The 24,439-nt window shown below is 36.4% G+C and overlaps 1 protein-coding gene across 3 annotated transcripts in view; it reads left to right on the forward strand.

Moving 5' to 3' along the window:
* The first annotated feature begins 314 nt into the window (after positions 1-314).
* The window catches only part of LOC131035006 (probable LRR receptor-like serine/threonine-protein kinase At1g56140), a 105,786-nt gene continuing 81,661 nt past the window's right edge, over positions 315-24,439 (forward strand). For 2 of the 3 annotated variants that reach the window (XR_009372624.1, XM_057966644.2), the window contains exons 1-12: positions 921-1,273; positions 1,378-1,507; positions 1,601-1,672; positions 2,029-2,100; positions 2,299-2,370; positions 2,563-2,634; positions 2,787-2,858; positions 3,038-3,109; positions 3,228-3,299; positions 3,489-3,560; positions 3,905-3,976; positions 4,086-4,160. Coding sequence is in view for 2 of the 3 variants with exons in the window: in XM_057966644.2 (XP_057822627.2) it covers positions 1,174-1,273; positions 1,378-1,507; positions 1,601-1,672; positions 2,029-2,100; positions 2,299-2,370; positions 2,563-2,634; positions 2,787-2,858; positions 3,038-3,109; positions 3,228-3,299; positions 3,489-3,560; positions 3,905-3,976; positions 4,086-4,160 (953 nt within the window). In the remaining variant the exon portion in view is untranslated. Of the gene's footprint in view, positions 463-920; positions 1,274-1,377; positions 1,508-1,600; positions 1,673-2,028; positions 2,101-2,298; positions 2,371-2,562; positions 2,635-2,786; positions 2,859-3,037; positions 3,110-3,227; positions 3,300-3,488; positions 3,561-3,904; positions 3,977-4,085; positions 4,161-24,439 lie in introns of those variants that run through there. The other variant, XM_057966650.2, reaches the window with a different exon arrangement.

Genomic DNA, 24,439 nt, shown 5'->3' on the forward strand with positions numbered 1-24,439 from the left:
ATATAAACCTTACTCTAAAATCAATTATTAAAATAAAAAAGTTATATAAATGTATCCTATATCATATTTTGAAGTTCTAAAGTTCTTTAAACATACAAGATATATAATGTAAATACATATATCTTTATATTGTTCGCAGTTTCTTATAGTCTCGAAGAATGACGTGATCTACCCAACACCCAAACTTTACCATTGACCTTATTTAATAATTAATTAAAATGGTAAAGTTTGGATGACTAAGAATAATTTATAAAAGATTGACTAGATCATAGAATTTTTTTTTTCATTTTGACTTTCCCGTCATGCTTGCTGCTCCATTAGAGTCAACTGTAACAAATTTGTTTTTCATGATTACTTAGTTTTAGTTGTAGACTGGCAAGTCCATTTAAGAATGTGGATTCCCATTTTCCCCAAGTTAATTTCTTTGCACGAGGATTCCCGTCAAACTTTTCTTTCAGGCATGTTATTTTCGTACGATTATCAATATTGCATACTAAGTAATATTTTACTGGCATGAATGAATGAACAGTCAAGCAGTTTATGTGACCTACATGTAGTAGTTAGTTAGTAAAAAAAAAGTATGCACAAAAAATATAGTGTAAATCTTTTTTTCTTTCTGCATCTTGAATCTTCTATTGTGAATCTTGATCAAAAAAATCTGCAATATTTATTATTTTTTTTCTTCAAACAGATTACAAAAGTTATTCACTTTGTGTCACAGTATAATAATATTGATCCATATATCCTAATAAGCCAACACTCCATGATATAATGCCATTCTGTTTGTACCCTTTCTTGAGTGCCCTGCATTTGCCCACCAGGGGAGGGTGGGAGGAGATAGAAGGGACCTCCCACCTGGGATGGGAGGGAGATATAGTTGGGTGGGAGGGAATCTAACCCCCCTGGGGAATCATCTATCCTCCAATTTCACATCTAAATTGATAAGAATTAGTTTTTACTTTTCTATTATTATTTTAGACATTCACGTATGCTAATATCCCACTTATTCATCCATTTAATGTTTTATTTCATTTACGTGCTCTTCCTTCCATCTAATTTCTCTCCAGCTCTAATTTTCTTTCCCTATTGTTATTTTGGGCAGCATATAACAATTTATAACATTTACAGCACGTCTGTGTATTTTGCTGGGGATACTTGCAGGAAGCTCCACTGATGGCTTCGTACATTCCGCTGATTATACTGTGCACCACTTTTATGTGTTCCTTCTTTTTCAATACTGAACACGCTGAGGCTGCAGTTTCACAGGATGAATGTACAAAGTTTCTATTCTGCTACATATAAATTGTTAAAATTTCTGTACTCATATTTTTCTCTCTGTAATTCTTCCTTTGTTTTTCTGGGGTGTCCAATTGACAGTTGGAGCATTAAAAACAGTTGCAAGCAAACTGGGTAAAGTAGATTGGGATTTTAGTGGTGATCCATGCACAGGCACCGGCTTTGAAGGACTCACTTGTGATTCTGTCAATGGTTCTCATGTTACCAACATGTATGTTGTTATTCCTGCATAGGCCAGGGTCTCCTCTTTTTTCTTTTAATAGAAGAAATAGAAGGGCTTATTACCTTGATATTCTGGTTGCAGAACACTTCCAAAACTCAATCTTGGGGGAGAGCTTTCACCAGAGCTTGCCAAATTGTCATACCTTAAAGGACTGTGAGTACAAAATGGGTTCAAATCAACTACTTTCTGACTTTGTTTCACTTGTTTCATTTATTTGACTAGATCATGTAAAGGCTAATGTGATGAGTGACAAGCTGGACATACAGGAAATGACTACCCATGAGACGTGTCTGTGAAGCAATGACTCCAGCACCTGTTAATCCATATAAATGACATTCAAATTAAATATTGCTTCTTATATCTGTTAAAATCCTTAATTTGATTTGTAGCTGTGTGATAACAATTCTGATTTTAACTTAAATGTTATAATAGAGATTATTTCACTCTAATCTTCGGTCTTCATGGCTATACTTCTCCCCTATACTTATTTACCGTGGTTTTCTCGACAGAGATCTGTCAGACAACTATTTAACTGGCCCAATACCTCCACAATTGGGATCCATGTCTTCCTTGAGAAATTTGTATGTTCTCTTTCTCAGAGCTTCTTTGTTAAGTGTTTCATTGCTTGTCATATTCATAGAATCACGTTGTACAAGGTGAAGGTTTGAATTCAGAACTATTGAGGAAAGCATATTACATTATAGCAGGGCTGTGAGAACCACGCCCTTTTAGGGATGCTTGTTTATCATGTTTATGATTGAAATTCTTGACTGCCTCAGGACTCTGTCACAAAATCTTTTATCTGGTCCTATTCCTAAGGAGATAGGAGATCTCCCAAGTTTGGTCGAATTGTAATTCCCTCTCTCTCTCTCTCTCTCACACACACACACACACACACTCACACACACGTGCGCGCGCGCGTACGGTCACAGACACTCATTTGGTTGCATATGCAACTATTTTAAATAAGCAGATGATAGTTATGTTTACTCCATCTCCACTAAGTGTGAATTTTTTATGATGACATTGTGTATGCTATTCAGGAGCATTCACTCCAACCATCTTTCTGGTACACTCCCACCAGGGATTGGAGACTTGAAAAAACTTGAGAAGCTGTATGTATTTAACAAGTTTTGGAAGGATCCTAGCTATTCCTACAGATACCATTTGCATATGAAACTTTTTTTAAATAAGCACATAATGGTTATGCTTACTCCATCTCCATTGAAGTGTGAAACTTTTATACGACATTGTGTATGCTATTCAGGAGCATTCACTCCAACCATCTTTCTGGTACACTCCCACCGGAGATTGGAAACTTGAAAAAACTGGAGATTCTGTATGTATTTATCAACTTTCGGAAGGATCGTAGAAATTCTCACAAATTTTCTATCCGCTCATGTATATTGAGAAGATCATTGTTGAGAGTTTGTTTGTTCTCTGTCAAGTTTGGAATTATTGGCTTAAGGGGATGACAAACTTCATTTCAGACAATTATTGTTATCCTTCCTTACACAGGTATATATCCTCTAATCAGTTCATTGGAGAAATACCTCAAACATTTATCAAATTAGTGAATCTGAAAGAATTGTAAGTAGCTATTCTCTTTGATATATATTTCCACTTTACAAGGATATTATAAAATTAACATATTATCAAACACAGAAATAGCTTAATTATATTTATGCGCTTTTCATGGTTGATACAGTTTGGCATCCAGCAACAATTTTACTGGTAACATACCAGATTTTCTTGGAAACTTTGGCTCGCTAGAAACATTGTGAGATAGCCTACCTCCTCTATGAATTTCAAGCTAGTGTTGGATATTAGATCCTATTCTCCTCCTTAATGGGAAGACAAATTCAATCAAACACCATAGTAATAATGAGTGTAATGTTTCTTTCATTTGTGCAAAATTTACTATAGTGGCTGAGTCTGAGAAGGCTGGGGTGAAATGGTTTTGTTACAGGATGCTTCAAGGAACTTCAATGAATGGACCAATTCCTTCAACTCTTTCAAAATTAACACAAATAAAATACTTGTAAGAACGTGTTTTCTTCTCATGGTTTTGTTTCAAAAAAGAGAACTACAAAAACTGCCAGCATGGTAGCTTTCTCTGTTGAAATCTTATCTATTTTGAATTCATTATAAACTCTGTTTGCACCTATGAACTTAATCTTTTATTTTCTTGTCCTTAAATGTCTCTGCATATATGTTGATTAGTGATGTGATTTCAATCATATTTAATCTTATCTATTTTGAATTCAATAAATCTCTGTTTGAACCTATGAATTTAATCTTTTATTTTCTTGTCCTTCAATGTCTCTGCATATATGTTGATTAGTGATGCGATTTCAATCATATTTACACTTCAGACATTCACAGGAGGATAAGTGACATAACTCAAGGCGGTTCTTCTTTGGGCTTCATATTGCCTCTGATCAATCTGAAAGAATTGTAAGGGGAAGAACGTTCTTTGACTCCTTATTTGTTTTGGAGTATGTATGCCATTTATATTCTGATGTTTATGCAAGTATGTGGGTTATCATAACTGGGCTGGTTGCAGGGTTCTAAGAAACAACAACATCACTGCAGAATTTCCAGCAGGCATTCAAAATGCTTTATTAAAGTTGGAATCTTTGTAAGTAAACCCTACAGATTTGAGTTGACTAGTATTAAAATTATTCACCATGTTAAAATATTTTGTTAGATCCAATGATTCTCATATTGATTAATATGTGAAAGATCAACTTATTGAAGAAGAATTTTTGTCTTAATTATTGTTAGTATTTTAATTTGTTTCTTGTGAGGCAATTCAAACCCAAACAGCATGTGGGGTAAAACATCTCCTCAAATCACAACGGGAAGCTCTGCGAGATCTATAACTACCCTAGACACTAAGATATAGATAAAATATATAGTTATAAGATTTTACACTTTCTCTTTATGGGGTTTCACATAAAAGAAATAACTATCTGCCTATCTTTTTGCCCTGGATATGAGCACAAGACTGTAATAACTCTTGCCTCATGAGATTTTATGGATTCAATGAATGAAAGTATCTAACTCTATAAACATGATAACCACACCTTTGTATTGACTAAAACAGAGAACAACGATCAGATGCAAGCACAATTTGAAAGGAACAAGAAGTAAAAACTATTGGATTGCTAACAACACACAGTCTGAGATATCTGAAAGTTACACTGCATGAAAGTCTACAACCTAGATAGACAAATATCACAAATACAAAGCTGATGCTATAATTTACTTTCAATTCAATTCATTAAATTCTAAACACATAAAAATAGACACAAAGATAATTCATGATGATGTTTGAGCAGCATAAGCATAGTGTCAACAATCATTAAGAATTTTTTGTGCTCAAAGCACTTATTTAAAAGGTTACTTTTATCAATAAAGTATGCACCCTAGCTAAGCTATCGACTTAGGTATATTTTGAAACATGAGATCATCTCCAAGTTGTGGGTGACCTATGGTGGAGATGAACCTCTAGAGAGGGCTGGTTCCTGCTGATGTGTTTTTTATGACACCTCGAACACAGAATAAAATACTAAGTATTCTATCCTCTCTTGAACAAGGAAACCTCAAATAATAAACTTCATGATCAAATAAGGCTACCCCAAGGTTTACAATGCGAACAATCGACTTTTATGTTGGATAGACACAGCGAATATAATGTGATATTGCTGGTCAACACAAAGGGACTTACGCTTAGCTGGAACGTGGAAACTAATTGAGTCAAACTCAAACAAAAGACAAAAGGGAAAGGATTTAGGGAAATCTAATCTAACATCTAACAATGCAAGAAATGATTACTGAATTAGTGAAACCAAACCAAGCTTTGCTTTGCCACGAGGAAGCCACTACACAAAGATGGTGTAATCTCCTAAGGGTGCACAAACGATTTTCATATCACTTTTGCACATCGACACCATGAACAATGAGCATAAATCAATTGAAGTTAAGCTTTCAATATAAGTTCATACTAACCATGCACTGCAATTTGCAATCAACAAATCAGAAATGGTATGAACATATAGACTTCACCATTAATCAACAATAAGATCTTCCATTCAACTAATCAACTCCATATAAACAAATCTAGAACTTGAGAAGTAGAAACCATGCAACATGTTGAAACAACACAAAATCAACCATATCTTCAATGAAAATCATACATTTATTCCAACATAGCCTTGGCAACAATTCTTGGTCTTCTCCTCCTACTGCTACTTCTACTTGCTAACTGCCATTTATTAACCTTTACAAATGAGAAGGCAAAGACTTATATAGAGCTTGAATTACAAATGAAAAGCCACTATTGATTTGAAATCAATAGCCAAGATAATTCTAAGAAAACCTGTAATTGGGGTAGTTACAACCTAAGTCACAGAATACGGCGATTTTCATGGATGAGGTAAGAATTTAATCGAATTTCAAACTTAAAAAAAAAAATCGTTCAAATTCGGCCATAAAAAAATTGTGCTAAAAAGTGGGCAGACGGCCTTTGTAAACACACAACTCACTCCCATGGCTGCCGTCGCTGCCGTCTGCCATAGTTGCCGTCGCTGCCGCCTGCTGTAGTTGTCGTCACTGCCGTTGCCGTTGCTGCCGCCTGCCGTAGTCGTTGTCGCTACCGTTACCATCACTCCTGTGTTTAGGTATGACCTGAGCTCTCAAACTTAATTAGTTATTTTGACATCACTCCTGTGTTGTAAACAAAATATCGAGCAATAGTAATGTATTCGATTTTGTAAATTTTATTAGTTGTTAGTTAATTACGAGCAATATTAATTAGGTATTTGATATTGTCTGATGTAGTTTTATTTTTTTATTGTAATAAATTAGTAAGTAGGTAAAAGGTATATCGATTGCATTCAAAAATATACAATAAGTTATTATGTATTTTTTTTTAATGCATTCGATATACATTATTAGTTATATTTTTTAATGCATTAGTTATATTAGTTACATTATAATTTATTAGAAGTATTACATATATTAAAAAATAAACAAAATTATATAAGGCGAATTTAATCCAATTTTTTTTTTTGATTTTTTCCCTTGTCGAATTTCATCCGAATTTCATGACTGTCGAATTCGATTTCGAATTCGAACCTTGTGACTTAGGTTACAACAACCATCACCATACATTTAATGTCAACCAATGAGAAAATTACACGTCTTGAATGTACATCCTTTGAGAGAAAAGGACCAATGAGAAATGAGGTTAGGTACATTGAATACTATTTGATGTAGTGTCACATGTTGTTGATATTTTGTCATTGATGTCATTTTAAGTTGTACGGATTGGATGCCTTGTGGATGTTTGGATGCTATGTTAGTTTGCTCAGATATCGGATTCTCCTTCGACAGGCTGGAATTCGAGCCGAGTTCGAGCTTGGTCTGGGGCCGAGCCTGGTCCACACCTGGGTTCTCCCGAGTGCGACCTAGGTGGTTAGGTCCTCTGTGGGTCCTGCGAATTAGGACCCACAGAGGACCTAGCCGCCTAGGTCGCACCCGAGGAGAACCTAGGGTGGACCTAGGCAGACCTAGGCCCGTGGGTGCCCAAAAACGGGGCCCAAGGGCCAAAAAGTCAGTTTTTAAATTATTTTTTTTCCTTACAACCCTAATTTCACCCTTATTATGCATTTTATTCCTATATACAGTCATTCTTCTCATTCAATTTGCATCTTTCAAGTTTTTTTTCTCTCTAAGCAGGTTTTGAAGCTTTTTGCATTTTTTTTCGAAAGTGAAGGCTACGGAGGTGTGAGACATGCATCAAAGGTGTAGGAATCATTGGAGAAGGAAGATTTAGCCATCAAAGGTGAGTGAATTTGACTTTTTCTCAAGTTTTCAAGAATTTTTCAAGTTTTTTAATTTTTCTTTTAAGTTTTTAATTTTTTTAAAAGAAATATTGTATATTTTTTTACACTTTATATGCATAATATGGGGTTATAATGTCAATTTTATTTCAAAATTTTTCAATAATTTTGTATTCTCTATTTTTATTTTAGGTGCATTATTCATATAATCATACATAATGGCTCACATTGGAAGTGCAAGTGCAAGTGCAAGTGCAAGCTCTAGTTCAGTTGCCCAAGCTCGAACTCAACATAACCCCTTTAAAATTGATGTTGATTCACCACTTTGGCATTATACAACAATGATCAAGCAAATGTCTGGTGGTGGGAGTTTTCTTTGGCGGTGTAACCATTGTTGTACTGAGTATACCGGCTCATACTATCGAGTGAAAGGTCACCTTTATTTCATCCTTGGACGTGGAATCAAATTTTGTTAGGGATTAGATGGCAATGGGTTGCCAAAAGCTCTAGTTTTGGAATATATTAGAGAACAAGAGGAAGTTGATAAGAGAAGTGGCAAAGCAAAGACTAATCATCCTCTTGCCAAAGCAAGCTCGAAGAGGCCTTCTAGTAGTAGTGGCTCCACAAGATTGGCTGGTCCACATCCTTTCATGCTAATACCACCACATTCTGCACTAGAGAATGTTGTGGTTTCACGGAAAAGAGGCCCATTGGATACTGCCTTCAAAAATGAAATGAGACGGATTGCAGATCAGAGCATTGGGTGTTGCATTTATGGCAATGGGCTTCCTTTCAACGTTGTTAGATCACCTTACTTTTGGGACATGGTGCATACCTTTTGCTATACACCTTTTGATTATGTTTGTCCAGGGAATGAAAAGGTGTGAACCACCTTATTGGCAAAGGAGAAAGCTTCCATAGAGACACAATTGAAAGTCATCAAAGATACATGGCCAGAAACAAGTGTGTCCATTGTTTTTGTTGGATGGAAAGGTTGTAAAAATAGGCCATTGATCAATGTTATAGCAGTGTGCCCTAAAGGGGCAATGTTCTTGAAAGCGGTGGATTGTGAGGGGCAAGTGAAAGATCGAAGCCATCACCGGCTAGGAGGGACCTCAAAGAGATCAGTCTAGATGGGTCAGCAAGAGTAAACACAATGGAAACACAAGGACATGATGGAGGCAATGCATAACAGATTGAATTATAACATGAAAACTGATTACAACCAACCGGGTTACAAAAACTGGCTCACAGGCTTGCTAAAACATGCTCAAAATACAGAATAGGTCACAACCGAGACCTCAAATCTTAAGATCTACTATGCTCAGTCTAACTTCTTGATTACATTCTAATTCTCTATTACAATGATTTATACGATCCAAGGGGATCCGGTCGGTCCAAAAAAAGATCAAAACCCAAAGAACAAGACCTAACGTGTAAAACCAAGAAGGTCGACCTCCACCAAAGAAATTCCTTTGGAAAATCCAAAGGATGGAGAGTAGATCACGGGGAAAGGTCGGCCACACACCAAGGAACACCGGAATCAACGCTCAGGGCTCCGCAAGCTACAGAAGGGGATCCGGTAGATCACCAATGCAAATAGGTCCAGGCAACTGGTAACAAAAAACTGTCTTGGAAAGCAGTAGCGATAACTTGCCGGAAAACGATCCAAATGCTCCACGGTTTGGGAATAAGGAAGATGATCAAGTCTTCAAGTAAAATCCAACTCCACAGGTTCTAGTGAGCCAAATCCAAGACACATAGAAAGAAATGCTGAAACTGCAAACAAAAAACGAAACAAAAAGGAAATATTTTTTTGGTTGATGCAAGATTGCTATGAACCGGGGATGCTCTTGCATCAGACATCCGAAGTTCTTGAAAAAGTGAGTCTCTCACTTTGCTGGGGTCAGAGGAAAACCAAGGTAGTCTACCTCTACCTGAGAAATCCAAGATTAATTTTCAACTGGTTTGTCCTTCCACTTCACAAGATGATGCAGAGCATCATGGAACAACCCTTCAATCCCCAAAACAACCATGAGGATTAAGTCATCAACTCAACATACCCAACATATTAGAGGAATAATCAGATAACCATCTCCCATATCAACATAATTATCACCAAATTACCATCACTCAATCAGCAACTTAACTTGTCCACAAACAACAACATTAATAAACTTGTCACTGTCTACCAAACAACATTATTAGTCATGAATGCTGATTACAATCAAAGGAGAACAATCAACAATTCATTTAACCATATCCATAACCTTTTCACATAGCAATAAACTTCACGTTCCCATACTTAGGATCACAAACAACCTTTATTGACAATCAAACTTGCATACTTGCTGTCCACACTGCCTCTTTTCCAAAATCAACACTCTGTTACTAATAGCTTTCACATTAGACAACATTAGGAAAATCGCTCCGGCGATAATGTATACAACTTGGTTAAGAACAACATATCCAAAATTCATAAAGATCCAACAGTGCAATAAAAAGTTATGCCCTCTATACCGAGACTGTTTTTGACTGTCATAAAAACAAGGAAGAATGCATGTATAGTCTGCCTAGGGCATCAAATATCTCCCAAAATACAAACCCATTTGATATGAAACCAAATCCATCTGAAAGCCCCTTGGATCTACTCTCAAAATAATTAAGATTTAGATTTTTCCCATGGTTAGAATTTGAAATATGATCAAACCCTTACACACACTTCAGTAAATGAGGGTTTACAAACTGTTTTTACAAAATCTAACATAACTCATTCATTACTTAATAAAAAAGCACCAAACCAGAGCCAAAAGAAAGTTAACTCATTTCCCTAACTATTCATAATAATGATACACCATTTCCAGGCCGTATAGGGCTTGGAAACAGAGAAAATAACTGTTTTAGGACTGCAAAACAAAGGTTTTTGAATTCCCAATTTCAATCAAAATGTACTCCTTATTTCTCTCTGGTTTGGATTGGCATTACATCATTTAAATAGTGATCCCCATCATTGGGAACGCTCATAACTACCCGTTAACCAATTTGGACCTCCTAGATTGCATTTTTTTTTGCATGACAACATTTCTTGTCACATTGACAACTTTTACATTTTGATAAGAATGACCACTAATCTTTGCTCGGACACTTCAAACACATTGGAATGGACTTAAAACAACCTTTTACATCACCTTTACCCTTCCATGGGCATATTTGCACAATTTGACCACTTTGACTCTTCAGGACCTCCTTGGACTACTTTGCACAAATGGACTACATTGCTTTACAAAATGAATCAACATGATTTGAAATGACTCATAATACATTAAAATGACCTTAAAAACAAACATAGACTCAAAAAAAACCCTGTGACCATTACTTATTGCATCATAGTGTTCCTTGGGTACTAGGTGCTCCTGCACCACAAGATACTCCTTATACTAACTGCTCCGGGTACTATGCCCAATCCTACTGTCCAAAATGTTTTCAATCTGATCCGGTTCCTTTCGGGGCAACTATTTCTCCAAGTCTGCAATACTGTCCTCACTAAATTCTGGTTCATGATACTGGTGAAGATCTGCAATGTTAAACACAGGTGAAATACTCAGACTATCCGGTAACTCCACTTCATATGCATTCCCTGAACTGAACTTCCTCAAAATCCTGCAAGGTCCAAACTTTCTCATCTGCAATTTGTTATAAGTTTCAATCGGGAATCTTTCTTTTCTCAGATACACCATCACTTCATCGCCAATTTCAAATTCCTTATGTCTCGTCTTCTCATCTGCCTTCTCCTTATACTTTCTATTCATGTTCTCCAAATGTTGCTTAACTTGAATATGTAAGTCCTTCATGTGATCTGCAAATTCTTCTGCTTTTGAACTTCTCTAGTCTTCATTGCTAATATCTCTTAATTCTGATATACCTCTAGGGTGTGCTCCGGTAACAATCTCAAAAGGTGTTCTTCCGGTACTCCTGTTTACTGAATTATTGTAGGCAAACTCTGCTTGTGCAAGAATCAAATCCCAACTTCCGGTTTTATCTCCAACTAAACATCTCAACAAATTTCCCAAGCTCTGGTTAACTACTTATGTCTGTCCATTAGTCTGTGGGTGATAAGTAGAACTGAACTTCAAATCTGTTTTCATCTTCTTCCAAAGTGTTCTCCAAAAATAGCCAACAAACGTAGTGTCTCTGTCTGAAACTATGCTCTTAGGTAATCCATGCAATCTCATTACTTCCTTGAAATTTAGGTCTGCTACATGTAATGCATTTGATGTCTTCTTACAAGGTATGAAATGAGCCATCTTCAAGAATCTATCCACTACCACAAATATATAATCATTTCCTCTCGATGTTTTAGGCAATCTAAGTATGAAAGCCATGCTTATATCCTCCCAAGGTCTTACCGGTACTGTCAAAGGTTTATACAATCCCACATTCTGACTACTGCCCTTTGCAACTTGACAAACTCTACAACTTTGCACATATTTCCTAACATCCTTATGAATCTGGGGTCAAAAATAATGCTCACTCACCAATGCTATTGTTTTGTCAATACCAAAATGTCCGACTAATCCTCCACCGCGTTTCTTCTTTATCAGATTCTCCCTCATAAAACTCTTAGGTATGCACAACTGAACTCCTCTGAATAACATCCCATTCTGAATGAAGTAATCCAACCAATTGCTTCTATCTACCGTAACCGGTTCTCTACATGCTCTCCAAGGTTCTGCAAAATCCGGGTCATCATCATACAAGATCTTCAATTCCTCAAATCCTAATACGGTCACTCTCATCTTTGTCGGCAAATTCCTTCTCCTACTCAGTGCATCAACAACTTTGTTAGATTTCCCACTTCTATGCTTCAACACAAAGGTGTAACTCTACAAAAATTCTACCCATCTCATATGTCTTTGATTCAACTTACTCTGACTGTTCAAATACTGCAAAGCTTGATGATCCATATACAACACAAACTCCTTAGACAACAGGTAATGTCTCCACTTCTTCAAGGCTTGAACTATGACATAAAAGTCTTGATCATACATTGAATACCTCCTTCGGGCATCATTCAATTTCTCACTGAAATAAGCTACTGCTCTCCCTTCCTGACTCAAGACTGCTCCTATTGCTGTTCCACTTGCATCACAATCCACTTGAAATACTTTATTGAAATTCGGTAAAGCTAACACAGGCTGCTCAGTCACTTTCCGTTTCATCAACTCAAAGCTTTTGTTTGCTCCAGTGGTCCACTTGAATTCCTTCCGATCTCCCCTCATGGTCTCAGTCATAGGGTTACAAACTGAATTGAAATTTTTGATGAACTTCCGGTAGAAACTAGCCAATCCATGAAATGATCTTACCTCTCCAATGCTTTCCGGTGTAGGCCACTCAACAATTGCTTTTACTTTCTCAGGGTCCATCTTCAAACCATCCTCAAATATCACAAATCCGAAATAGACTAACTCATCTTTCATGAAAGTACATTTCTTAAGATTTATCAGCAACTTTTCTTCTCTCAACCTCTGCAAAACTTGTCTCAAATACAACAAATGCTCCTCTTTTGTCTTACTGAAAATCAGAATGTCATCCAAATATACATTAACAAATTTACCGAAGAATTTCTTCAATACCTCATTCATCAGCCTCATGAAAGTACTCGGTGCATTAGTTAACCCAAAAGGCATCACCAACCATTCATACATTCCTTCATTTGTCTTGAATACTATCTTCCACTCATCTCCTTCTCTGATCCTGATATGATGATATCCACTCTTCAAATCTATCTTTGTAAAGTATTTGGCTCCGCTCAAACAGTCCATTATGTCATCCATCCTAGGCAAAGGAAATCGGTATTTCACTGTGATCTTGTTTTTTGCTCTGGAATCGGTACACATTCTCTACTCTCCATTCTTCTTAGGTGCTAATATTGTTGGTACTGCACAAGGGCTCAGATTCTCTATGATCAAACCTTTCTTCAACAGCTCCTGCACTTGCCTATTCAATTCTTCATTCTCTACTGGTGTCATCCGGTGTGTAGCTTTGTTAGGCAAACTAGCTCCGGGAATTAGGTCCATGCAATGACTGATACTTCTCACAGGTGGCAATCCATCAGGCACATTATCTGAAATGATGTCTTCATATTCTGTCAGCAAATCTTTTATCTCTTCCGGTTGTTCCTCTTCATGCTCCGGATTCTCAGTCTTCTTAGGAATTAAGACAAAACACACATTCTCATGTCTCAATCCATCCAAGAATTTCCTTCCATCCACCAAACAGATTCTAGCATTCGTACAAACTTCACTCTCCAAAGGTTCTTCCAAGGGTAACAAGGTTTGCTTCATCCCATTGGCCACAATAGTGTATGTATTTTTCCTCCCATCATGTATTGCCTGTCTATCAAACTGTCAAGGTCTACCCAACAAAAGATGACAAATATCCATAGGCATAATATCACACAAGACTCATCATGATAATTCCCAATTTTCAATTTCACCAAACATTGCTCACTTACTAACAACTTATGTTCATCCTAAATCTATGCTATTTGATAAGGCTTAGGGTGCTTCAATCTTTTAAAATTCAACTTATTCACCATCTCTTTTGAAACAAGATTATATGAACTACCACTATCAATGACAACTTTACAACACTTACCGGATACCTTACATTTGGTCTTGAACAAATTCTTCCTTTGCAAGGGCCCTTCATCTCTCCCGGTATGACACAAAGCTCTCCTCATCATCAACAGTTCTCCATCTTCTGGTTTATTATCTGATCCGGTGGGGTTTTCTTCCACCACTGTTGCTCTTCCGGAATTCTCTGTCTTCTTACACTCGAAAGCACGATGTCCTTCTCCTCCACACTTATAGCAAATTCCTCTAAATATTCTCATCTTGTCTTCTGTCATCTTTTCCAAAATTCTCATTCCGGTAGCCATCCGGTTCTCTCCTTCGGTAGAAATTTTTATCATCTTCCGGTATGAACCACCTTCTTTGTTCACTTCTTTGTCCTTGTTCTGGTCTATACAGGTTCCTTTACCTTTGGTATATCCTCTTCCTCCTTGAAATCTTCCTCCGGAAAACCTTCCACCTCTGCCTCTCCGCCTCTGCTCATGTCTTTGTTTAGTTTCTCTTTTGCCTTCAGGGCATATTGGTAAGCCTCTTCAACACTTTATAATTTGATCAAACTGAGTTCATCTTGTATAGACACCCGCAATCCATTCAAATATCTTGCAACTTGTTCAACTTCATCATCAACATGCCCAAATCTGATATTCAACTTGTAAAATGCTTCGGTGTATTCCTTCACACTAGATTCCTTCTGTCTCAAATTCTGCAACTTCCGGAACAGATTCACTTGATAATCAGTTGGCATAAATTTTGATTTCAACTTTGCAACCATCCGATCCCATGTCTTGATCTTCTCTTTACCTATTCTCTGTTTATCAACCTGCAAATGTTCTCACCAAAGAGATGCATGACCTTTCAACCGGGTACAGGCATATTTCACCTTCCTTTCTTCTGCAGTGTTTTCAAAATCAAAATATTTCTCCATCTCCAAGATCCAATCCATCAATTCATCCGAATCCAACTTTACATCATATTCTACTGGGGTAAAATGAGGTTTAGTATTCGCCCTACTCAAAACCCTCAAAAACCTTTCCTCATATGGATCAACCGCCGGTGGGTTTACTTGTTCTGTCGGGGCTTCTTCTCCTTCATCTTCACTTACATCTTTAATGTGTCAGCCTCTTCTCTAGGCTGTCTCCACTGCTTCCAACCGGGCTGCTATTCCTCGCAACATTTCCATCACAACAGGGTCTACATTCCCACGCGCTCCACCATTCCTAGTTCCTCTTCGCGCCATCTTTACGCTAGTCCTCTGCAACTGCAGGTCGGATCCACAATCCGCCACCCTACAACAAAATTCTCAGGACAACGCAATCTCCGGAATGAAAGCTCACTTTGATACCACTTGAAGCAGTCACCGGCTAGGAGGGACCTCATAGAGATCAGTCCAGACCGGCCAGCAAGAGTAAAAACAACGGAAACACAAGGACATGATGGAGGCAATGCAAAATAGATTGAATTATAACATGAAAACTGATTACAACCAACCGGTAACAACCGGGTTACAGAAACCGGCTCACAGGCCTGCTAAAACATGCTCAAAATACAAGAACATGTCACAACCGGGACCTCAAATCTTAAGATCTATCTTCTATGCTCAGTCTAACTTCTTGATTACATTCTAATGCTCTATTACAATGATTTATATGATCCAAGGGGATCTGGTCGGCCCAAAAAGGGATCAAAACCCAAAGAACAAGACCTACTGTGTAAAACCAACAAGGTCGGCCTCCACCAAAAAAAAATTCCTTCGGAAAATCCAAAGGATGAAGAGTAGATCATGGGGAAAGGTCGGCCACATGCCAAGGAACATCGGAATCAACGCTCAGGGCTCCGCAAGCTACGGAAGGGGATCGGGTAGATCACCAATGAAAATAGGTCCAGGCAACCGATAACAGAAAACTGTCTCAGAAAACCGTATCGATAACTTGTCGGAAAATGATCCAAATGCTCCACGGTTTGAGAATAAGGAAGATGATCAAGTCTTCAAGTAAAATCCAACTCCACAGGTTCCGGTGAGCCAAAGCCGGGACACACAAAAAAAATGCTGAAACTGCAAACAAAAAACAAAACAAAAAGGAAATATTTTTTTGGTTGATGCAAGATTGCTATGAACCGGGGATGCTCCTGCATCAAAGATGCAAGTTTCTTTGCCAATATCCTCATAGAATCCATTGACATGGTGAGGCCTGAAAATATTGTCCAAGTCATAATGGGCAATACTAAAAATTGTAGGGCAGTTAGGACTATAGTGGAGGCTACATATGGTCACATCTTTTGGACACCATGTTCAGTCCACTCACTCAATTTAATCATGCAAAAGATTGGCACACAAATTGATTGGGTGAAAAAAGTGTATGCGGAGGGCGAGAAGATTCAAATGTTTGTGACTAATCGTCATATGTTACAAGCTATTTTTAGGACCTTCTCCAAGTTGGAGTTGTTGAAGGTAATTGCTAATTTAAATTTTATTTTTTAATTTTTATAGTTGATATATGATGTGTATTTTTTTATGTCATTTTAGGTTGCTAAAACACGATTTGCATCTCACACACTCGTCTTAATACGACTTGTGAAGGTGCGAGAGGCCTTGAGTTCTATGGTCATCAACACCTTGTGGAGTGTATGGAAGTAGTCCAACACAAAAAGAGCTCAAAAAGTAAGAGCATTGATCTTAAATGAGAAATGGTGGGATAATATGGAATATGTTTTGAATATTACCGAGCCCATCATGAGCATGATTAGGTATGTTGATACCGATCGCCCATGTTTGGGTGAAATTTATGATGGCATGGATTGCATGGTGGAGTTAATAAGAGAAGTAATACAAAAAAAGAAAATGACCCAATGGAAACATTTTTCAAATTTGTGCAACAAATTGTTGTTAATTGTTGGAACAAGATAACCACACCCTTACATCTCTTAGCATTTGCTTTGACACCAAAATTTTATAGTGTAGAGATGCTTGCAACACCAAGGAGGGTGCCACCATATAGAGATGCAGAAATATTGGCTATAGGGCTGCCTTTAAAAAGATATATCAAGATGAGGAGACAAGAAATATTGTCTTGAAGGAGTTTGGCCAATTTTATCTACAAAATGTCATGATACTGTAGCTCTTCATGCTAGATTTGGGATGGACGCTGATGAGTGGTGGTATGTACATGGTCAAGGCTCCATTTTCTTGCAGCCTCTTGCAATTAAACTTCTCTCCCAAGTATGTATCTTTTTATTTTTTATTTTTTGTAGTTTTCCAATTCCATTTAATGCTATCATATTAAAATATTTTTTAATCTTATAATTTATAAATTTCTAATTATGTTTTAACTTTTAACAGGTTGCAAGTTCTTCTTGAGCTGAGCAGAATTGGAGTACATACTCCTTCATCCACTCAATCAAACGTAATCATTTGGGGGCAAAGAAAGCAGAGGATTTGGTCTACATACACTCCAACCTTTGTTTTGTCACCTAAGAAACCTGAATATAATGTGGGTGCAACAAGGAATTGGGATCTAGCCCTTGAGTGTGTTGATTTAGATGCTACAGTTGCACAACTTGCCCAAGTCTCTATAGATGAGGCAGCTATGGAACTTGAGGGAGACATAGCTAGTGGGAGTGGCATTCCAATGGATAGTGGTTCAATTGATGCTGAATTTGAACCAAATGATGACTTTGAGCTTGGGTTGGATGGTTCAGATGAAGATGAATATGGAGATTAAATCCCATAGACCCTATGTTACCCCAAGTTTTCGGGACGGGGGGATGGGTTTCTGGGATGTTTTTTTTTTTCTCGAACAAGGGACGACAGGGGACACAATAAACATTCATCATAGCAACATAATAACATTTATAAATTAGAGTCTTGATTCTGATTCTAAAATCATTGAAATGATCATTCATCGAATCATCATAGAACTAAGAACAAAGCATCAAACGAATCAAATCGAATATATTAGAAATAAGAACAAAGAACGTATATGAGACTCCGCTGACTGAAAATCAGAATTTTTTAATTAAAATAAAAAAAATTAGAACTAAGAACATATATGATAATTCAGCGTCTGAAAAATGAAAAAATCATATATATGTTCTTAGTTTTGATTTTAATGATTTTATCAGCATATCTAATTTATTCAATGATTTTTCTTAGTTCTTAGTTCTTAGTTATGAAAAATCAGAACTTTAATTAAAAAAACATATATATGTTCTTAGTTTTGATTTCTATTATAATTTTAATTAAAAAATTCTGATTTTCTTAGTTTAGCGTCTGAAAAATGAATTTTTTTTTTATAAAAAAAATTGTTTTTGATTGCCCCTATTGCTGGAAATGGCCATCCGTCCCCGGGACGGTTATGGGACGGCTTGGGTGTCCCCAGCCATCCTGAGGATGGTCAACGGTCCCCGAAAAAAAGGTTGACTGTTTCCGAGTTTCCAGGATGGTTTTTCAAAAAATTTCGGGGATCGGGGATGTCTTGGAAACGTTTCCGGCTGTCCCCAAGTCCCCGAAACGATTTCCGTTTCCAAAACGTGTGCCTTTAGGTCGGAAATGCGTTTCCTGGTAACACTGCATAGACCATATCAATATGGCTTGTAATTTGAATTTTCATTGTCATGACATTTTGAAACTTGAATATCATCATTTTTGCAAGTTATGAATATGATATCATATTTATGATATATGAATATTTATTGGCAATTATGGATTTATCATTTATGCATGGGAAAGTTACATTGTATGGATTGTAATATTGTATCATTGAAATAATGGTAGTGATAGTTTATATTTTATAATTTATACTCTTTTTACAGCATATGTAACTCCTTTTACAGTTTTGCAGCGTTTTGTAACTCCTTTTACCAGCTTATGTCAGTGGACAATTTTGCAGCGTTTTGTAACTCCTTTTACCAGCTTATGTCAATGGACAATTTTGCAACGTTTTGTAATTCTTTTTGTCAGCTTACGATAGTGAGAACATGAGTGTTTTGCATTTGACTTGGCGGTTACATTACAACAAACTGTGATTTGATTGTTTTTTTTCTGAACCAAAATCGTTTTGTGAAGATATAATTTTTGGTATGGTTCGAACTGCTAGAAGCTTACGTTTTTCTCTAGCATGCTGTGAGGACAGTTGTCTTTATTTGACTTAGCAGTTTCATTACGGTGTGCAGAGGATTGTATGAGGCGTGTTTATGAACTACATCGACATTTTTTTGGTTGGATACGAACAGTTCATGCTATGTTTTATGTGTGCATGGCATTCTTCTTTAAGGTAAAAAACTGCACTAGGCGTGTAAAATAAAAATATGTTTTTGTATGTGCTGTAAGTGAGAATGTAAGATGACAATGCAACAAATTTTCTCTATCAATGGCAAATACATTGATGCCTTACCTGATGTATTTATGAAATATGTTGGCAGCTACTTTGTTGACAGTTCTTTTTGGCTCATCTGGACAACTGCGTAACGTGTTTTTTTATGGTGTCCAAAAATTTGTGAATGGGTGTGAGTTTTGTTCATTGTGTGATGATGTTTCTATGAAAACCATATTGTGTCTAATGATAATTAAACACCTACCCTAAGCTATTATTGACATAAAAAATAACAATTATCTCTATTTTGAAGGCATATTTTGTCAATTGAGTCCCCTAGGTCTTCCTAGCATATTTTCTTTTTAGCCTTAACTTCTTCTTTGCACATATCATTTGTGGTCGGTTACAATCTTTTGAACCATAGTGGATAGAATTCAAAGCAACAGCCCCCAAAAAATGCTTACCATTTTCAATTTCCTATGATTTCAACCCTATTTTTCCACTTGGGTCAAAACAACTACTTTCAATAGGTAAAATTTTTCACAACCATCATGACAATTTTGCAACACCATAATCGCCTTGACTGTGTTGTGACAATTTGGCAACTATCTATTTGCTAAAAATAGAAATTTCACCAAGGTTGCCAAAATAAAAGTTTAAGTGTCAATATGCATTCTCTTCATATTTCTCATTTGGTAAGAATTTCTTCTCTACTTAAAACCATAGTTACAAGACTCGCAGAGTCTGGCCTAGACTCATCGAGTCCCAAGGTGGATCACCTCTGTCGAGGCTAGAGGACCTTGGACTCGGACTTGGCCGAGTCTGGCTGGGTTTGTGCAGACTCGCGAGTATATCAGACTCAGCAGACTCGCCGAGTCTTGAGCCCCAAACTCTGCCGCCCAACAAGTAAAAAAAATACAAAAAAAATATTTAAAAGTTAGTGTAGTCTCCATTAGAGACAAATTTCAAGGACGTGAGGAGTGATAAAGCCAACACAAACCTTGGACTTTGATATTATTTTCTGAGCATTAGATATCATCCAATAGAAAAAATAACTCTCGACACCTTTGTAAAATAATAATAGTTGTTTGAGCTTTCGGGGGCGCTGGCCCTGGACCCCGCCCTGTATCGCAACAGGGGCACTGCCCCCAAACCGTCGTTGAATAATTTGGGGGAAACTGCGCCTATAAAAGTGAGGAAAATTTAACCTTCGAGTCTGATTAGGCTCCATATAACAACATCGGTCAATATTTATATCAAACTCAGATTAATGAAATTCTCTATTAAAGTTATTTCTACAGATTTGTCTAGTAATAGTTATTCATTTATTATGATTTAGTTGCTATTCAGTGTGCAAATATCTTTGTTTAGCTGAATAAGATTGAATGCAAATATGTTGGAAGACACAACTAATAAGGTGCACCATGTTGTAATACTTAGAGTTCTTATAAAATGTCAAGCTGGTTACAAACCAAGTCTGCTCTGCAAATATTATTTTCTGAGCATTAGACATTTTGCAAATGTTTGTTATAATTGTTTGGAATATATTACAAGGACTTGGGGTGAAATCAGTAAGGGTATCTCACAGTGGTATCAAAGATTTGACCCTGTTAGCTTGTCGGGTTAAGAGTTGCAGTTGTCAGACAAAGATGAAGTTCAATCAGAATCACATTGAGGAATTCAATACAAAGTTTATAAAGTGTTTGCAGGTGTTCCACAAATATCGGAAAGAATTTGTGAATTAGATTCATAAGATTTCCATAGTCCATGTTGTTGATTTGCATTTATACTTATGTGATCAATGTAAACTGGTGTATGTGCTTCTATTTTAATGAGATTATTGTGTCTTTAATGTTTATTTATTAAAGGATGCATAAAACAAGTTTTAAATCCTCAAAAAAATTTGAATTTCTTGGGTTTTTCAATTTGCCGAGTCTTGGCCGAGTCTTTGCCGAGTCCGAGTCTGAGTCAAAAATCAGCTTGCCGAGTTCAAGCCGAGTTCGAGTCTTGTAACTATGCTTAAAACCTTAAAAGTACCTTTTTGCTTAACCCCTATCTTTTATAAACACTTACCTTATTTCATTTTGGGGCATTCTCAACCATATTTTTTAACTTTTTCTATTGTAGCCATCACATTGCAATCTTTCCATTGATATCTTCTACAATAGTCAACTCTCTACTCCTTCATTGCAGCAAGTCCCCTTCACTTCTTGATTCATTGTCAATATTTCTTTTCATGGCCTACTTTCTACATTCTAATGATTCATCTTTTCTTGATTTCCATTTATCATTCAAACTCTTAATACTTGTCCCTATGACATTTTGGAAATCTCTATATGATCAATTGTTCACAATCAAATTACAAAGTTGTGTTTTTTCCTAAGGATGACATCTCCATAGCATGAGGCACCTCTATTTCTCTTTCAAACTTTCTCTTGATCTCCAACATTCCAACACTTGATAGGTCATGATTTTACTTTTGGTAGTTAATTTTGATTTCAATAGAACAAGTTTAATTATTTTTCAGATCTGTTAGAATAATTATTGTAGATTAGTTAGTAAAAATTGGTGTAGATTAGATTAGGAATTCATTTATATTGTTCTGTCTTTTGCAATCTGAGCAATTCAAACAAATCATACGACACTATTGAAAACTCAAACATCTACATGTAATCAATTAAACATAACTGTGATCCTACAGCATATCAATTTGATGTAGGTTAGTTAGTTGTTCATATAAATTAGTGTAGTACACATTAGTAATCCCTTTTATACTAAGTTACTAGTTTGGGTTTGGGTATGAGAACCTGGTATGTGGGTATGCGCAAAATTTTTTTTGCCCTTGGGTATGTGGGTTCGGGTTTGTCCATATATATATATATATATCTACACACATATTATATACACAAATTTAAAGTATACAGAATTAAATAAAAATAAATAAATTTGATAGTATGATACTTCATCTTTGATCAATGCCAAATGCTAATTGATAGTTTAGAATTTCAATATTATCATATTTTGTTAAGAAAAAATGTCACTTTTTAAGTGGCATGCACATTTTTTCTTTGGATTCACCCAGTTTTGCTCTTGGGTTTGCACGAGTGCGGTGTGGGTGCACCCTAGGTGTCCCAGGTGCACTGTGGGTCTACAGGCACACTTTTGGTGTGTGCGAAAAGCGTAAAAATGATTTGTCATGAGTCTACTGTGGTGTGTGAACTGTTCTAAACCATTTTCGTCAGAGGCATATTGCGGTTACCTTAGAAGGGTAACATAGATTTTATGATAATTGAAGAAACTTTTCATATGTGCTTTATCCTTTCTCTGTGTGAGTGTGTGAAGAAGGCTGCTGAAAAAGGGTTCTGAGTTTGTTGAAGTGGTGTATGTGGATCATATTTTTTAAAATGGTGTGATCTCTTTCATGTGGTGAAGTTTTGACAGCATTATGTTAACAGTAACACTGTGATATTGTGTACAAAGAAGGGTGACTTTATAGTCTTATATGATGCTGTTATAACAATCATAGTTCATTGACAGACCTTCAAAGTGTTGGAGATTTTTCTCAGACCTTTAATCCTGACTCACCGGAGTGTATTTGACAGTTTTGAAGACAATAGAATCGTTATATGTTCTTCTTATCTTTATTGTTTGTATTGACAGAACATCGAATGGTTTCATTTGCTGTCTCAAATATTGTTGTTGTTTTCTACTGAGTTGGAGCTCATAACAGAGGTTGGTGCCTCTGCAGTTTGGAGTTGGTGCTGTTGAAGAGTTGTAGCTCTTGAAGGCCAACATAGAAGGTATGCTAGAGCATCTAAATAGTAGGGTGTAGTTAGAAAAAAACAATCTAGTACTTTATTCTTTTTATGAAGCATTTCCAATACATAAAACCATTCAAGATATAAAGTGCTTCACTTTTGATTTTTGTTTAATTTAAATAATATTTTTCACTTTTCACCTTAAAATTTGTGCAATCTCTGCCTCAACTTCATTGTAGTGTATCATTTATTCTATCAACCATGAATGCTGAAAGTTTTGGGGCTCCAAGAAAAGTGCTTGGGTTTCAATGATTGGATTCAATTTTAACATATTTAGTTGCGGGGATGCAATGGCAGGTTCAAGGTTTGTTAACTTGCATTTTTATGTACTGAAATGGGCATACACAACTTCTTGGGGTTAGGGCAGAGAAAGCTGTTTAGGTTTTTTTGAAAACTCAACAAGGTGATCCAAAATCAAACATTATAGAGACCTACAAAAGAGATTCCAATAATGGAAACTCCAAATGAGACATTGTGTGTGATGTCCCCATCTTTGACCTTCTAATAAGAAACTATAAAACACTTATGTGATCAAGGGTGGTAGCCTTGATACATCCTCAATTAGATAGTAGCTAGGAAATAACAAGTTATACTTAAGACGTTCAAGTAGGTAATTGTATATTATATCAACAATGATTGTAGCATGAAGACATTATGGAGGAAAATTGTCTTATTCCATAAGACTTCACGTTTTTCCTATCAAGGATCCAAGCAAAGCACAGAAATTTGATATGCTATTCCCCATTCTCATATCAAGGGATGATGACTTAATAGCATATAATATACTGAGTTACATAGTGCGTACTGAAACGGTGATCATCTCTTATGCATCGATCTATAACTTCTGTCATACAGAGGAAAGATGATGGAAATGATGAGTAGCATATTCCATCATCATCATCATCATCATCATCATCAAGACAGCCAATTGCCTCATGGATACGCTTGTGAGCAATATATATTATCAAGAAGCAGATCACTGGTTGAGAAGAAGTCGATAATCCATATCAATAAGGGAGTTCAGGTAAATGATTAAAGCATCAACTACAAGTATCGATTGAAGGTTAAACATATCAATCAACCATTCTCTATTATCACTAATAGAAAGAGTATCGAGTATAGCACTGTGTGACTCCAATCCTTTGAACAGCAGACAATTACTTTGGCCATCAATCATTATCATGGGAAGAAGACTTATTATCTCTGACGATAAGACACATTATCCTCACGTGGAAAGTAAGGGATTAGCCAGTTAAGGAACATACCTTTCTTTGAACAATCCAACCGCTCTAACTTATCAATGGGTTGATTA

This window comes from Cryptomeria japonica, chromosome 5 (genome assembly GCF_030272615.1).
Source record: "Cryptomeria japonica chromosome 5, Sugi_1.0, whole genome shotgun sequence".
Lineage (NCBI taxonomy): Eukaryota > Viridiplantae > Streptophyta > Pinopsida > Cupressales > Cupressaceae > Cryptomeria > Cryptomeria japonica.